This window comes from Leptonotus elevatus, chromosome 1, assembly GCF_054856555.1.
Source record: "Leptonotus elevatus isolate MCC_2025b chromosome 1, RoL_Lele_1.0, whole genome shotgun sequence".
In the NCBI taxonomy this organism is placed as follows: Eukaryota; Metazoa; Chordata; class Actinopteri; order Syngnathiformes; family Syngnathidae; genus Leptonotus; species Leptonotus elevatus.
The window spans coordinates 54,445,605-54,463,719 of NC_141239.1; the positions used below are offsets into that span (position 1 = coordinate 54,445,605).

Consider the following 18,115-nt stretch of genomic DNA (forward strand, 5'->3'; position numbering starts at 1 on the left):
GTCTGATAGATGGAACTTTAACCCTCTTCGATGCCCTTCAATCGCATTTGGGTGTGCCTGACAATACATGATCTGAGGACCATGACAAAGAATTTCTCCTCTCGACTCCTTCTGCACACTCCAAAATAAAGATGTTTTCTTTTTTTGACAAATAGGTTGCAGTTATCCTAGAGTTACCGGTGTAATAAATTCATTTAGAAATGAATCAGCGCTTAATGCTTTCCCCCAGTTTGTATCAAAGCCATATTCCAAAGTGAAACGTTAAAAAATTTTCCCATCAAAATTCTGCACACATCCAGTAATGAATTGATTTTATTTTTTTTATGTAGCAAAAAAAAAGAAAAAAAGGTGCACTTACAGGATATGGCCTACAATGGCAGTAGGATGGAGATGTGCTGAGAGACGGAGTGTTTGTGCACAATTTGGTACCAAGTCTAGGCTCTGGCTGGGCTACTCAAGGTCATTCTTGGTTGTCCTGAAGCCACTCCTTTGAAAGCTTATCATTATCCAACTGAAAGATGAACCATTGCTCCTTTGTGAGATAAAAGAGCAGGTAAATATGCTGTATTCACTGCCCAGTCCCCACACGCTCTCATAATTGGGCTGTGGCTGTGTTCAAATCACATTCAAACTCGCCTTAAATGGGAGTCAACACAGACCACCATTTAAAGTGCCCTTGATCAGCCTCCAAAATACATTTCAGTTGTCCTAGTAGCCTTTTTCGTGTTCTAGCAGAAACCTGGAGGTTTTGTTTTGTGCTTTCACTGTCTCCACCTTCTGTTTTTGTAATGTTGGAGGAAGCTGGAGTCTCCGGGGAAAACCTTCGCAACCATGGGAAAACATGCAAAGTTACAAACTCACACCAGTGTGCGGAGAGTCAAACATCAAACTGCTTGCTTACCGCTAGACCAGCATGGTTCCTGCAGTAAAAAATATTTGTAAACACAAATCTTTGCCAGACTTGCATGCTTAAATTTATGATAAAAATATAAACATTCATTGTGATTATTTTGTTAGTATGTTGCCAAGTTCCAGGGTTATTAGACTCTAGTTTTGGAATTTCCATTATAGTTTTTATTTTGTTTTGTTGTTTTTAAATTTGGTTAATTTTCATTAGTTTTCAGCTGGTGGCTCTGTTAGTTTTGATTATTATTTTTTTTAATGCTTAGTTTAGTTTTTTTTGTTTTAGTATTAGTTGTTTTTTTAAGTGTATTGTGAACAAGATATGGAGCCAAAATTCAAACTCGCAAAATGCAAAATTGTGACTAGGAGCGACGTCATCTGAAGGTGATTTTCTATTTGACTGCTGCATGATGTCGCTCTGTGCAACACTTTCAAACGTCCTTTTTCCGGTTAATGTCGAAAATAAAAAATAGCCTACTTAAACTCACATTTAAGTTCAACCCCAAACACTCATGTATATATTAAATTAGCCTAATTACCAAAGACGGAAACGAAGGACATTCTCGCTATAATTACAGTTTTGTAAACTTCTAATATAGCTTCAGTTTTTTTTTATAGCATTTTGAAAATATTTTTTTTAATTTTTGTTTTATTTTGTTAGTTTTCGTTCACTAAAATAACCTTGTTGCCAACTGATGCTAAGGTGTTTAAGTGCACATAATGAAATGTCCAGGGAGCATCTCACAACCACATTATACCGTTGCTTAATAATAGAACCCAGGTTTGATTACAATTACCACATGCGTTCAATAATATGGAAGAAAAGATTATGAATTAACTGCTTAGATCCCACACCCCATTGAATAAAGTTATTATTTTACAATGGACTTCATTGATGCAATGCACTTCAGTCGCTTTATTCCCACGAGTGGTAACAGAATGTCCATTCTTTCCAGAACTGCTATCCGCTACAACCCGAGCTATGGAGGTAAATTTGGTGCAAAACTAACTTGTGCAAAAAATGTGTACCTGTAGAAAAAAGTCTAAATTTGTATCTGTAAAAGTCGTGATTTGTATCTGTAAAAAAAATGTGTGCCTGTAAAAAAAAAATTTGTGTCTGTAAAAGAAATGTGTACCTGTAAAAAAACAAATTTGTGTCTGTAAAATAAATTTGTACCTGTAAAAAAAATTTTTGTGTCTGTAAAATAAATTTGTACCTGTAAAAAAAAAATTTGTCTGTAAAATAAATTTGTACCTGTAAAAAAAAAATGTGTATGTGTAAAACAAATTTGTATCTGTAAAAACAAATTTGTACCTGTAAAAGTCATGATTTGTATCTGTACAAAAAAAAATTTGTACCTGTACAAAAACTATAAATTTGTATCTGTAAAAGTTGTGATTTGTACCTGTAGAAATGACAACTTGTAGTCAAAGAAGTCGCCACTAGGAGTCACAAGTGGGTTTTCTGCTGCTGTTCTGTGACGTGAGTTTTGCCCCATTTGTTGCGGTACAAATGGAGCAAAACTAATTTGTACTTGTAGAGCGCCTGATTTGTACTTGTAAAGAAGGGGGCGGGCTCTGGTGTAATGAAGGGTTGTTTTGACCAATCAAGTGAGAAGGATTTGAGCGGATTGGAGCGCAACCTCATTGGTTTAGCGAACGACGGTGGCGGGACTCGCGGAAGGATACAAGCAGGACACATCGTCGCCAACCAACATACATATTAAGAATACTTCTTAATATGTATGTTGAGGAAGAATACTTCAGTATTCTTAATATGTATGTTGAGGAAGAATACTTCAGTCGACTGAAGTATTCTTAATATGTATGTTGGTTGGCGACGATGTGTCCTGCTTGTATCCTTCCGCGAGTCCCGCCACCGTCGTTCGCTAAACCAATGAGGTTGCGCTCCAATCCGCTCAAATCCTTCTCACTTGATTGGTCAAAACAACCCTTCATTACACCAGAGCCCGCCCCCTTCTTTACAAGTACAAATCAGGCGCTCTACAAGTACAAATTAGTTTTGCTCCATTTGTACCGCAACAAATGGGGCAAAACTCACGTCACAGAACAGCAGCAGAAAACCCACTTGTGACTCCTAGTGGCGACTTCTTTGACTACAAGTTGTCATTTCTACAGGTACAAATCGCAACTTTTACAGATACAAATTTATACTTTTTGTACAGGTACAAATTTTTTTTGTACAGATACAAATCATGACTTTTACAGGTACAAATTTGTTTTTACAGATACAAATTTGTTTTACACATACACATTTTTTTTTTACAGGTACAAATTTATTTTACAGACACAATTTTTTTTTTTACAGGCACACATTTTTTTTACAGATACAAATCACGACTTTTACAGATACAAATTTAGACTTTTTTCTACAGGTACAAATTTTTTGCACAAGTTAGTTTTGCACCAAATTTACCTCCATACGAGCCCCGCAGACACTTCCCACGCAGACTCGCGCTCGAGCAGTTTGCTGCGCTTTTATCTTCGCTCATTCATATTTGATTCCTTTGCAACCGTCAATCATCAGGCCCTATCTTAACTCATGCTCTCTGTAAAAAAAAATAATAATAAAAATTGTAGTAGGCTATAGCTATGTTACAGATAGGCCATACTAGTAGCCTATTTTTGTACTTCGTCACCATGCTTGACCCGTGAGGAAGCAATAAGCTTACCTCTGTTACTGACGTTTTATAGCAGGAACTAAAAAATAGAACACCTTGCAGGTGGTGTCCTTTCGTGCCCTCCTCCACTGAGCCCCGCCCTCGCCCCCATGCTTCTCACCTAGCTCACCTTACAGCCGCCTATCGACACATGACACCTGCGGAGCACGGCCCACTGACGCTGACATGGAACCAGCGTTTCGGGGTCTGGGTCGCTGTGTTTGTTGTTTCTGGTTGGCAGTGGCCTTCGACGTCTTAGGACTGCTCGTCCTTCTCATTGGAGTGTTTGTGAACGTTTTTTTCTACGACCTGCTCATCTACGCCGGCGCCATAATCATCTTCCTCAGCCTCGTGTGGTGGGTGTTTTGGTACTCGGGAAATATCGAGGTGCTATCCGCGGAACTTGAGGATGACGTGGGCCTAACAAAGAAGGACAAGGGCGCTTTAGGCGCCATCGGCGGTGCGGTCCGGCGGCTGTCCAACCGCGTGTCCAGCGGCATCAGGAATTCGTTGCGCAGGAACGGAGGCCCGGCGGCACCCAGCGGCAGCCGGCATGGAGGCGCGCCGAGGTCCACTGCGAATTCGACAGGGGGCCCGCTCTCGGAGCAGGTGGTCGTTGCCATGGCAACCCTGACCCCAAATGAGCCAACTTTACGAACTTCTGTCTCTTCAGTGGAGTGCTATGATGCGGAGATGCCTGCCACGGCAACTGAGACCTCACCCACATAACGGAAGATCACAGGTGAGATCAAGGCTGCAGGTAACGACACATTTCCACATAGGAGGCTATAAGATATAAAAATAAAAAAAATAAGGCTAATTAAATCATGTCAATATATAGACCCTTGCACCAAATTGTCATATAGTCACAACACTGCGAAGATGGCGGCCATTGTGTTGGGGGGGACGAGTGACACAATAATTTATTGTGTTTTTTAATGTGTTTTTTGTTGTTGTTGCTTTTTAACCAACACTCTTTCTCTTTATGATTACATTAATGAAGGACAACACTGTAAAAAAAAAATCTTAATAAAAAACGGTAATTTTCCTGCAGCTGGGGCGCCAGAAAAATACTGTGAAATAACAGAAAATTACTTTCTTGTAAAAAAATGTTTTACTTCATAATTGTAATAACTGTAATTTTAACAAGATTGTATATAATATAACAGTATATGACAAAAAATAATGTGATTTATCTTTCAAAACAGGGCCAATAACTGTTGAAAAACTAGATATTGGGTTTAAAATTGCAACCCTATTGTTCACCCTCTCAAGCTTTCCCTTTATCTCATTAGATCAATGAATGCTACCATCTAGGACATTAGAGAAATTATAATTATTTTCACTTTGTAAAAAAAAAAAGAAAAGAAGTAATTTCACAAAGAAATTATGGTAAAATTACAAATTTTTACTGTTAATTGTTAACTGTTAAAAAAAAAATTGTTATGGTTTTTAGTTGAATCTTTACTTTTTTCCCCCATTAAATACATTTGTGTATTTGTGAACATATCTTAACAATCAATATATGTATTTCTAATGGAGGTTTTTGTTGTTGTAAAAATAACAGAAATATTGTGTGTTTATACAGGTACAGTGATTTCATATTTCATTTTACATTTGACATGTAAAATCAGTTTATTTTTGTAAATGAAATGATATTTTTAAAATACAGAAAAAAATAAAAAGTAAATTCCGTTACAGGTTATTTTAAATTTTTTAATTTTTAAATTTGTAATTTTTTTTTTTAATTTGTAATTTTTTTTAACAATGAACAGCAGAACAATGCTGGTCTCGACCAGTAGAAAATCCAGAGTCCGGCCAGTCAGAGACAGAGACATGACCAAAACTTTTAGGAGTTGAGTCCGAGAAAAGACCAATAACTTGAAAATGTGGTCTCGAGACCAAGATTGGTCTTGAGCTTACAACACCAATAACTTTGTTGCTACTCTCACTCGATAAAGTGAAGAAAGCTCCTGGAACATTCTTGTTTATATACATCAGCATCACTAATTGATTCTTGACAACACCAAAGTATTACATTCTAAATGTCTTAATAATATTAATATTAATAATAATAATAATAATAATAATAATAATAATAATACAGTAGATTACATAATTGTAAAGGCTGTATTACAATCTGTTACAAATCATTTATTTTTTCCTTTTCTTGCAAGAGTATATTTCAGAGTATAGTTTCCCCCTATTTTAAAGGATCTCAAATGCAAAACTAAATGCTTTGTAGTTTCTCAGTCACAAACCACTAAGTATTATCACTAGCTAATTATTAACCTTACCCACTAAAAGAACACACCAGTTCAAACAATAGAAACCCGATACCTACTTCCTACAATAGTCATCAGACACACTCTGGTGCAAAAGTCATGTGTAAACGGCTTTTCCAAGTCCCTCACAATATTTTTTATTTTTGTTTCACTTGCAGAGAATCTGTGAATTAATTGCTGACCCGAGGAGTGTCTGCATATGCTTCAACTTGACTCCATTATTATTTTTTTATTTTTTTATTACAATATCCATGTTGATTCAAGAAACTGGCAAGCAGATGTGGTTGATGGATATTGTTTTGCATTTGTAATCATAATGATGGTGAATGATTTACATGTTTAATAAAAATGTGCATCTGTTATTGTATAGTTAGTAGTAGTTGTTAATATTAGTTTACTGTAAGTACTGTACTACAGTGGACTCAATTTTGCCTCAATTGCTTCACAAAACAATTCATTCTACACAATCTACAGAATTAGGTAAAATATGCAAACATTATGCCCATCACAACACCAACTATAGTAGTAATGACTGAAAACAAGCTGCAGGCCGCTTTGGCACACATGAAGTCAGTTTGTAAAAGTTAACTAACAGATTAAATTTGCACATGTAATCTCATACCATTAAATCATCATATAACTTTATTTGATATTACATTTTCTTGGTCAAAGCTTCACTACCGAAAAGGAGGGTCAGGCGAACATTTCTCTTTATCTTTAGATATTTGATTCTGACCTTTGTACAATTTACGATAAGCAAGCTTGGTTTGGAAGTAACTGACAAATGGGGTCTTTATTTTGTGTGTGTGTGTGTGTGTGGAATTGTTATGCACAAGGCCTTTTCAACTGGGGAGAAAATCTTACAGGCATACAGGTACTGTATATGTTTTGTTTTTTCTTAGTCCAAAGCCTTTATTATAGAAGGCTGGATCTTTTATATATGCATTAAACATGGAATACATTAAAATGCTGTTCATTGGTTCAATAAAAAAAAGAGACATATGCACTATTTTGTCCATTTTAAAGTAGCATTTTTGTCATATATTTGTTTAGGAATTGTGTGAATTATGTGGTCCCCCAGTAGTGTTGATGAAAAATTGTGGCCTCCTCCAGCATTTAAGTTGGCCACCCCAGATCTATCTAATAAAAGCAATTATTAAAAAAAGGTGCGCTGCTTTTTAGCACATAGCTTTCTAGGTGTCCTTTGGTTGGGTGAAAAGCAGAGAACAGATTTTACTGTCCACTGTTCATGTGACAATGTGTTTTACTGAAATGAAACCTGCAAGTCTGTCATGGCTACACTGTACAAGTTGCTCAAACACTCAAGGCATCACTACAAGTTGTTTGCATGAGAACTGACAACAGACTGGACAAATTATACACTCCCATCCTTGAAATACACTGGTGGTGATACACAGGTACTGGATAGAATACTGCAGTGAAAATATCGAATTGGCAGCAGCTTCCTTGTTCCCACTCCGAGTGATAACAAACATCAATGAGTAACCTTTGGAATGGGTTTGCCCTATTGAGCTGCTTCCAAGTAACTGCTCTCACTACGAATCTGATGCACTTCTACATTGCAACTGGAAACGGCAACCACAATAATAAACCTAAGATGCAAGCAGGTTTCCGAAGTGCTGAATGATGCAACTGTTATGTTTTGATCTGTGTTTTGATTTGTGTGATTTTAGTTCTATTTTGGTAACTTGTCATATTTTTTCACGTGTCACTTTGGTCTATGTCTGTTTCTTAAGTAAGTTAAGTAAGTTTTAGATTGTTCACCTGAGCTTGTAAACGCGGCTCCTTGTGTCATCCAGTCAGCTCCCTCAGCCATTTTTGTCTTATAACAGTAACAACGAAACTATGAATATACTGTAAGAATGATTTAGTTTATTCATGAAAGTAACACGTGTTATAATCACTTAAGTGATACACAAACATTGTGTTGTGACTATCCAAACCAAATGCAGTCACTGAGATAGAAAGACAGGGCTGCGTCCGACACACTGGTTCCAAGATGGAAACTTGAGGCCTTCACTGTAGTTTGTAGGTGTTTATTTGACTCTTTCAATAATATATACTTTCTATATACAATTACTGAATATAAACTTGCAGAGTAGGACAATATAGAGGTAAAATCTAGCGGTTGATCGAGCGGTCAACAGAAAATAACAGCACCCTGCCTCCTCTCTCCCTGTACCATCAAACAAACCTTTTGAGGAACACAGGTGACATTGATTAAGTAATCACTCTACCTTTGTGACACACCCACACACAGAGCTCCGCCCACACACAGACACCTCAGACCCCTAGTGGCATATAAGACAACATATCCCTGGCCTCTACATACCGGCTACATGGAACAATTCAACATAGAATACACGCAAACAAGATGAAAAAAAATTTGCATATTTTTTTCTTTTTTCTTTTTCTTTTCTTTTTATTTTTTTACAAATATGAAAATAGTTATTTTGGAATGTCCTTGAATGAAGAGGTTTCCACGTGTCGTCATGTGTCTTAGTGTCCCTAGGCCAGAGGTTCTAGCTAACTTTTGGAGCCTAGATAGAATGTGGTCTGTCATAAATGTCAAGGTCAAAGTCATGTCAAAGCAAGTCATCCATCAGGTGTCCTCAGCTTCCTGAAGCAGAAAAAATCTTTGTGACTGGCCTGTCCAGATAGCTTTTCCTGGTCTTGATCTCGACTTGTCGAACAAGTCCTTCATTATCTGGAAGAGCTTTGACAACTCTCCCCTTTATCCATGTGTTGAGGGGTGTAGAGTCATACACAATAAGCACAATGTCTCCAGGAACAAAATTGCGTTTGATTCTGTTCCATTTTTGGTGCTCCTGAAGTTGTGGCAGGTACTCCTTTCTCCATCTTTGTTTGATTGTGACAGCAGTGCATTGACTTTCTTCCTTGTCTTCCAGAGGCTTAAAAGTGCATCTTTGAATTTTAAGACCCAAGTCATCACTCTCTAAAGGCTGTTCCAAGATGAGGAGCGGTCAATCAATTGAGACACTGAGTCCTCTCTCTGGACTGAAACAGCATTGGCTAACATGCTCATTCTGAGCTCTGGATCATTTTGGCAAAAAAAAAAAAATCTTGTCTTCTTCTTCTTTTCCTTTTGGCTTTTCTCTTCAGGGGTCGCCACAGCGAATCAGTTGCCTCCATCTCACCCTGTCCTCTGCATCCTCTGCTCTCACACCAACGACCTCCATGTCCTCTTTAACTACATCCATAAACCTCCTCTTTGGTCTTCCTCGAGACCTCCTGCCTGGCATTTGGAAACTCAGCATCCCTTCTGCCAATATACTCACTATCTCTCCTCTGGACATGTCCAAACCATCTCAGTCTGACTTCTCTGACTTTTTCTCCAAGGCCTCTTACGTGCTATCCCTCTGATGTACTTATTCCTGATTCTATCCATCCTGGTCACTCCCAAAGAGAACCTCAGCATCTTCATCTCTGCCACCTCCAGCTCTGCCTCCTGTCTTTTCCTCGGTGACAATGTCTCCACACCAAACAACATTGCTGGTCTCACCACAGTTTTATAAACCCTTCCTTTCATTTTAGCTGAAACTCTTCTATCACACATCACACCTGACACTTTTCTCCACCCGCTCCAGCCTGCCTGCACATGCTTTTTCACTTATTTTCCACACTCTGCATTGCTCTGGACTGTTGACACTAAATACTTAAACTCCTCCACCTTCTTGGTCTCTTCTCCCTGTAACCTCACTTTTCCACTTGGGTCCTACCCATTCACATACAGATACTCCGGCATGCTACGGCTAACCTTCATTCCCCTCCTTTCCAGGGCAAACCTCCACACCTCAAGCTTCTCCTCCATCTGTTCCCTGCTCTCACTACAGATAACAATGTCATCTGCAAACATCATAGTCCATGGATATTCCTGTCTAACCTTGTCTGTCATCCTGTCCTTTACCATGGCGAACAAGAAGGGGCTCAGAGCTGATCCTTGATGTAGTCCCACTTCCACTTTGAACTCCTTCGTCACACCGACAGCACACCTCACCACTGTCTTACAGTCCTAATACATGTCCTGCACCACTTGAACATACTTCTCTGCTACTCCAGACTTCCTCATACAAAATCACAGTTCCTCTATGGGCAACCTGTCGTAAGCTTTCTCCAGATCTACAAAGACACAATGCAGCTCCTTCGGACCTTCTCTGTACTTCTCTATCAACATCCTCAAAGCAAATACTGCATCTGTGGCACTCTTTGTTTGGCATGAAACCATACTGCTGCTCACAAATGTTCACCTCTGCCCTCAGTCTAGCTTCAACTACTCTTTCCCATAGCTTCATTGTGTGGCTCATCAGCTTTATTCCTCTGTAGTTGCCACAACTTTGCACGTCTCCCTTGTCTTAAAAATGGGCACCAGCACACTTCTCCTCCATTCCTCAGGCATCTTCTCACACCTGTTGAACAACCCAGTCAGAAATTCTACTGCTACCTCTCCTTGACACTTCCATACCTCCACAGGTATATCATCAGGACCAAGTGCCTTTCCACACTTCATCGTCTTCAATGCCCTTCTCACTTCATACTAATCTTTGCTACTTCCTGGTCCACAACAGTCACCTCTTCTACTCTTCGTTCTCTTTCATCTTCCTCATTCATTAACTCTTCAAAGTGCTCTTTATATGTTCCCATCACACTACTGGCATCTGTCAACACACTTCCATCCCTATCCTTTATTACCCTAACCTGCTGCACGCCCTTCCAATTTCTGTCTCTTTGCCTTGCCAACCTGTATAGATCAGTCTCTCCCTCCTTACTGTCCAACCTCGCATGCAAGTCATCGTAAGCCCCTTGTTTGGCCTTTGCCACTTCTACTTTCACCTTCAGCTGCATTTCCCTGTACTCTTGTCTATTTTCTTCAGTCCTCTCAGTGTCCCACTTCTTCTTAGCTAACAGCTTTCTCTGGATCCATTTCTGCACCTACTCATTCCACCACCAAGTATCCTTATCTCCTTTCCTTCCAGATGACACACCAAGGACTGTCATACCTGTCTCCCTAATCACATTTGCTGTAGTTGTCCAGTCATCTGGATCACCTCCTGACCACCCAGAGCCTGTCTCAACTCCATCCTGAAAGTCATACAACACTCTTCCTTTTTTAGTTTCCACCATTCTGTCCTCTACTCTGCCTTTGCCGTCTTTGTCTTCCTCACCGACAGAGTCATCCTACACACTACCATCCTATGCTGTCTGGCTACACTCTCACATACCACTACTCTGCAGTCGCTGATCTCCTTCAGATTACACCGTCGACACAAGATGTAGTCTACCTGTGTACTCCTACCTCCACTCTTGTAGGACACCCTATGTTCCTGCCTCTTCTGGAAGAAAGTATTCACAACAGCCATTTCCATTCCTTTTGCAAAGTCACCCACCATCTGTCCTTCTGCGTTCCTCTCCTGGATACCAAACTTGCCCATCACCTCCTCATCACCTCTGTTTCCTGCACAATTGAAGTCTGCACCAATGACAACTCTCTTACTTCTAGGGATGCTCTGCATCATTTCATCATGGTCAACCAAAAGTTTTCCTTCTCCTCCAGCTCACATCCTACCTGTGGCGCATACCCACTAACAACATTGATCATCACACCTTTGATTCCTAGCTTCAGGCTCATCACTCTATCTGACATTCTTTTTACCTCTAGGACGTTCCTAACAAACTCCTCTTTCACGATAACTCCTACTCCATTTCTCTTCCTATCTACACCATGATAGAACAACTTGAACCGTGCTCCGAAACTTCCAGCTTGGCTGCCTTTCCACCTGGTCTCCTGAACACACAGTATGCCCACCTTCCTCCTCTGCATCATGTCAACCAGCTCTCTACCTTTTCCTGTCATAGTTCCAACAGTCAAAGTCCCAACTCTCAGGCCTAGACTCTTGGTGTTCCTCTTCTATTTCTTCCAACGAACACACCTTCCTCCTCTCCTTCTTCGACCAACAGTAGTCCAGTTTCCACCGGCACCCTGTAGGTCAACAGCACCGATGGCGGTCGTTGACCGATCCGGTATGGAAGTCATATATTTGATTGGCCAAAGTTTTTACGTCGGATGCCCTTGCTGACACAACCCTATTTATCCGGGCTTGGGACCGGCACAAGAAAACACTGGCTTATGCCCCTTAAATTAATATGAACAGAAAATTTCAAGAAATCTATTTAAAAAAAAAAAGTTTTTTAAATTTCTATTTTCTTGTGAATTTATGGGAAAAAGAGATATCAAAATAAATGATTCATGGGTTTATGAATCAATATCAGGCTAGAAAAGGGAAATTGATTCGATATTGATTATTTGATTTTTTTTAAACCCAGGCCCAAGAAATAAGAATCATTCCTTGATCAAAGTGGAAACTAAACAGCAAGTCAATTCAATCGCCCAGGGAGTGGGGGGTGTAATGCCACCTTGCACAAAAGGGGCCACTGTACGTAGCCTCTTCTAACCAAATGTGTGCATTTTGGTTTGACCAGAAATAAATAAAACACTTCCCACCGCCTTGGACTGGACTGAAGTTTAAGATCATTATAAAAAAACGAATTAAAATGTGTTATTTCATAAATAAAATATCACTAATACATTTGTTATTGTGTGCCCTCTGTTTTAATGCTGCATGCCACCATCCACATAGCCACATAGGTTACAGTACTGTATCCCAAAGTTTAAAGAAGACAAGGGATTTGAACATGCTGTTTTTTTTTTGTTGAAGTGCTGTTTCTGTTTGAATGCTGAAAGAAATGTATGAAGGAATGAAGTGAACGTGAAAGTATGTACATGTTAAATACTAGTAGAAAGGGTCAAGAAAGTAAGACTTCACATCTACAGCAGTAGTTGTAAACCTGTAATTAAAATCATATCAAATCAATGACAAATTTAATTTAGGTGTAAATTTAAAAATCCACATTTAAACTAAATCATCCGATTTCCAAATTATATTTACAGTACATTCAAACGATCAAACAACCAGTTTTCTTTATCAACCACTAGATGACCCAAATGAGCAGCATTTACGCTTATGAAACGCTAAAAGTATTAGAAGAAGAAGAGGCTTCCTCGGGCTAAAGCGGATCTGCGCATGTGGTTGTTTGCTTTCATGAAAGACGTTTACCATCGAAACGTAGTATATTATTTCCCATTAGCAATGAATATTGTTAATCACAGACTAACTGACATTTATTTTAAATTTATTCACGAAACCATGCCATGATTTCCTCCAGCTGTCGTAAAACTTCATTCGAGAAGCTAACCCTGCAATAACAAGTGCTCGTGTATCGTGAAAGCATGGAGATAGAAGATCGGGATTTTCTGAACACTCCTCCTTTAAAGACGGTCAGATTTGGTGGAAGTGTTGTGGAAACTTTGGCCAAGTATAAACAGGTGAGTGGTAATCTCAAGTTTTCTTAGCGGGTTCGGAAACTATTAAACGCGCTTTTGAAATGTCAATATTTACTTGTATTTCTGATTCTATCGGTCTGAATCCATTTTGTTTTTGTTGTGTGAAGGGAGAATTGAGTGACTATGAACTGCTGAAGCATCAGCTGTCTGACCCTGAGATAAAGGTAAAGCGTATTCAAGAAGCACTGGAAGCATTGCTGTGATGGCAACTTGTCAGTGATTTGTTTTATGTGCTCTGTCCTCATAGGATGCACAGATTATTACATGGCTACAAGAATTTCGAAATTGTATCGCTCAGCTCACCAAAGACCATGAACAACTCATCTATACTATCCTAGTCAGTATAGTGCAACTGCATTTATTTAATTGTCATTGACTTAATATCGGATTAAACAATAAAACGTCTGTGCTTGTGTGTTGTAACTGGTCCTGTTTGTGTGGATTTTGCAGAGGCTTCCTTGGGTGGGTCGGAGCCAAGCAGTGGTTGAGGAGTACATGGCTTTCCTCAGTAACCTTGTGTCGGCACAAACTGTCTTCCTGTGTGCATGTCTCAAAATGGTTGTGTCCCACTTTACGCCCAGTAGGTTACAGTTTTCTTCCATGTCACAATATAAGGAGTGTGTTTTCAGGAATAATGTGTGTGTGTGTGTGTGTGTGTGTGTGTGTGTGTGTGTGTGTGTGTGTGTGTGTGTGTGTGTGTGTGTGTGTGTGTGTGTGTGTGTGTTTGTTTGTTTGTTCCAGAAAGAGTAGCCATCTGTGAAGCAGGAGTCGATATCTCAGATTCAGATGATGACGAGGAAAGTATGTGCCCATCCTTCCTTAATTCCATTGAAATGTATACATTTAGTGTTGTATAAAATGATGATTTAAACAAAAACCCGTTGTGTAGGTGAATGTGTGAGTAGTAGTGTGCGCGTTGACAGTGCCCTGATAATCAGATTTAAGAGGCCAGAGCATCTGGCACTGATATCTCTAATATGCATTATGCAATTTGAGAGGCCACAGCTTCCGGACAGGATTTTCTAATAATTAATGCATCTATTACTTTTATTTTTGTTTTAACTTTTTTTTTTTGCTGTTCAGACTCATAGTGAGAACAAGAATGTTTGGAAAGAACATTGTTTTGGTTTTATAATAGAATAAGAATCTCCAGTGTGAATGCTAGAATCTGTGTTTGAAAGTTTGACATTTGGAAAATATTTGATGTTTGTTCTATACTGTACATGTAGACGCGCTATTCAAAGTCAAAATAATTTACACGTTTTGGCTTTAGACCACCCCCCCCGACTGAATTAACTGCTGTACAATGACTTTTATTTTTTATTTTTTAGATTTCTCCAGAAATTTCAACCAGTGCCATCAGGCCTTGCAGGTCATCACCAGATTTGTCCCATCGTAAGTCATTTACACTCGTTTGCCTGTGTGTAATTCATTCAGGTTTGAGAATGTTGTCAAGTTGAAAGCGTAGAGCAGTTTAGCTCTGTAAAGTGCTTCATAGTCTGCTATTTCTTTTCAGCACAAGCCACTTTCTGGTGCCCATTTTGCAAGACAGCTTTCCTTTTGTTCAAAAGTCCTCCAGAACACTGGTAAGTGAATGAAAAATACACTACATATTGTGGTCTGACAGAATTATCGGCTTGCCAATTTAGCTCGTTTAAAATAGGTAAAAAGTCTGCCATTTTTTTCAGGCGGTTTCGCTTTGTCTTTATACACACATTAACACATTACAACATAAGACAAAGATAATTACATTCAAACATCTATTGCTCTAAAAAATAAAATAATAATAATAAATAAATAAACAAACAAACTGATTTTTGCAAAAAAAATTCTGTGTGTTTTAAAGTTAAATGCAAAAGGATAAGAACAGTCAAATTTAGTGCTTGTGATTCATATCTGTATTGTTGTTAAGGGGTTAAGCAGTTATTATTCATTACCGTACAATTCTGTGAATAATACACATTTCCCCCCCAAAAAACTATGATCCCAAATCGAGGGAGAGTATTACATGGTAGTTAATTTAAAACGAAAAATGTTAACTTTGTTAAACATTTAGTAGTGCCTAGGCAAGATTTAGGGTTGTCAAAAAAGGCATACTTTCATTCTAACATTTTATTTAATTTCTAACGTTACAAATTACTACTACACTACTCACCGAGAATGAAACACATCCGATTTATATCTGTACATCTTATACGCAGATATTTTTTAAAATTAATCAGCTGATTGATCAGTTATTTAGAATTTCATTCTGTCAAATATCAGCATAGAAAAATCTATATTTGTCGGGCCTACTACAATATTCTTCTTATTTTGTTTGGTAGCGTAAAGATCACAGTGTACATTTACAGTATGTGCTGTGCACCTCAGCAGTAGTCAGGAAGCAAACTAGCATCTGTCAAACAGCTAATGTTTGGTTCCAGAGCCCCAGTCCATACGAAATGTTTGTTTCTCTCTGCAGGAGTGCTACGTCCACAACCTCCTGACAGTGACTGTGTACATACCAAACATTCGACGAGACGTACTGGAGATCATCATTGGGCAGATGCTTAAACTGGATGTAAGTGCTTCTGCTCCTTAAGTTGTTATTTTCTGTAGGTGTGAAGCCCCTTTTCCACCTACCGTAACTCTACCTACCCAGTTTGTCCCAGCTGCACTTGTCACTCTGCCTTAATTTGGGTTGGTCAACTTCTACAAAAAGCAGAATGCCTCAAGTCATTGCTGGAAACTACTCGGATGCACTAGTGTGAAGAGAAATGCTTAATTTGTGGAGCCTAGCTACTGCATCTTAACACTGCTATGCTACGGAACACAAGATGTGACCAACTGGAAAAAAATGCAAAGTTCTCTCACAACTCACATCAACTGTATTCAGCATAATTAATTTGTTTTGTTTCCCCTGCTGGCTCGTCAATATATATCTTCATTTGAAACAATAACAATTGGGCACTGCTGTATTAGAGTGTAATATCATCCATCCACTCATCCGTTTTTTATTTTTTTATTTTTTACTGCTAATCCTCACTAGGTATTATTCATTATTAAGATATGATACAATTTGCCATTATATTATGCTAAGGATACAGAAGCAAATATAGTAAAGTGGCACTGACCACTGAACTAATAGCTTTACTTTACTATCCTGCAAACACCCAATTTAGCACCCACTATTTTGGATCTTAAGGCCCAAAATCAGCCTGTGTCCTCAACGTGGTTTGGCAATTTAAAAGTTGAAGGCATTCAGTCTCACTTCTACAACAAATCATTTGGCACACCATATAGAACCTTCACTTAAAACCTTGAACAATATTAAAATGCAACACAGTGATTTATTTGTGAAGATATAAATTTTGATACAGCTCATTATTATATCTCATTAGCAGAATGAAAGGGTAGCTAATGTGGTCTGAGGCCCCAGAATGTTTATGTCCAAAGATGTCACAGTTGTACGGGAACTGTAACACACAAACACACACAATAATTATCACCTGTTTTACTGTAGGTGAGTGCATCCCGCTCAGATATCGAAGAGGCAGAAGAGAATATATTACAAAGCCAGCAGGCAGGCGACTCCACTGAAGAGGCCCTCTTTGAAATGGTACGTAACAGATTCACCCATCATAGTCATCATGTATTACATAGAATCATTAAAATACCTAATGCTGATATGCAATATCATCCATCCACTCATCCGTTTTTTATTATTATTATTTTTTTCTTACTGCTAATCCTCACTAGGTACTATTCATTATTAAGATATGATACAATTTGCCATTATATTATGCTAAGGATACAGAAGCAAATATAGTAAAGTGGCACTGACCACTGAACTAATAGCTTTACTTTTGGTGATTTCTGGTTCTTCTTTATAACACCTGCACTTTCATGTGAAAAGCACTTCTGGAGCCTATATCTATCGCAAATCACACTGTCCTGCAAAAGTATTGGAACAGTGAGAACCACGTTCTTTGACATAAACCTTTTGATAGGCAGTTTTATGAACTCATGAAGTAGACACGGGGAACTAAATAAACTCTGAAGAATACAAAGATATTTTGTCTGGGAATTGAAAAGAAAGATGCCAGGGTCCTACGGTAAGCTTTTTGGGTCCTGCCAAAACTGGCACTGGCCCACTATATTCATACATGAAAATATTACTTCTCTGTAGTTATTTTTGTGTGTGCTTTTGTTTGTTTTTGCAGAATCAAATCTAACTGAATAAATAACATTTGACATTTTCAGGTCTTTATATCTTGTTTAAGCTTTAACCTGACACTTAAAAAAAGCATGTCAAAAAGATTAAAGATTATTTATCCCTTAAAGTGGATAAAACAAACAGTGATGCTTTCAACATATTTATGTACTGTAAGAAATTTGTACTGACCTGGTGAGTGAATTTTGAGTGGCCCGACACAGTGACTTGATTAGCTAACCATTGCTAAAGTAGAACCCTGGAAGCCATAATTAAAATGATTGGGAGATCCTTCCTCATGCGGCACGATAATGAAAGTTTGCGGATGTCAATGGGTCACAGGCTTCATAAATTTAAAGAATTTAAAGTAAATATGAAGTCGTCTTTACTTTAGTCCGTTTTAAATCGATCAAATTATTTTACTCACTTTCACAACAGATACAAATATACTTTTTTTCCTGATGACAGAAGAGACTCTAATCTTTATTTTGGTAGATTCCATATTTTTATAGCAACAGAACAGAATATTCTGTGCACCTTGTAAAATTAGTCAATATCCAGTAAAACAGCCGGGAGCGAAGGCGGTTGCTTCAGTGAAAATGGCTGCTGGGAG

The 18,115-nt window shown here is 38.5% G+C and overlaps 2 protein-coding genes and 1 pseudogene across 2 annotated transcripts in view; 2 read left to right on the forward strand and 1 right to left on the reverse strand.

The window, feature by feature from the left end:
• Nucleotides 1-3,738: 3,738 nt before the first annotated feature.
• On the forward strand, nt 3,739-6,147 carry LOC147184660 (transmembrane protein 238). The gene is made up of 2 exons (XM_086081288.1): nt 3,739-4,326; nt 6,028-6,147. The coding sequence occupies exon 1, from the start codon at nt 3,771-3,773 to the stop codon at nt 4,311-4,313; it is 543 nt and encodes a 180-aa protein (XP_085937414.1). The 5' UTR covers nt 3,739-3,770; the 3' UTR covers nt 4,314-4,326; nt 6,028-6,147.
• A 503-nt stretch (nt 6,148-6,650) lies between these two features.
• Nucleotides 6,651-18,115, forward strand: part of rrn3 (RRN3 homolog, RNA polymerase I transcription factor) — a 13,875-nt gene continuing 2,410 nt past the window's right edge. The window contains exons 1-10 of the mRNA XM_086081274.1: nt 6,651-6,743; nt 13,133-13,292; nt 13,418-13,474; nt 13,558-13,647; nt 13,761-13,890; nt 14,052-14,111; nt 14,642-14,705; nt 14,827-14,896; nt 15,772-15,870; nt 16,813-16,908. Of these exons, the coding sequence (XP_085937400.1) occupies nt 13,197-13,292; nt 13,418-13,474; nt 13,558-13,647; nt 13,761-13,890; nt 14,052-14,111; nt 14,642-14,705; nt 14,827-14,896; nt 15,772-15,870; nt 16,813-16,908 (762 nt within the window). The 5' untranslated portion in view covers nt 6,651-6,743; nt 13,133-13,196. The remainder of the gene's footprint in view (nt 6,744-13,132; nt 13,293-13,417; nt 13,475-13,557; nt 13,648-13,760; nt 13,891-14,051; nt 14,112-14,641; nt 14,706-14,826; nt 14,897-15,771; nt 15,871-16,812; nt 16,909-18,115) is intronic.
• LOC147184662 (uncharacterized) lies at nt 9,987-11,100 on the reverse strand (annotated as a pseudogene).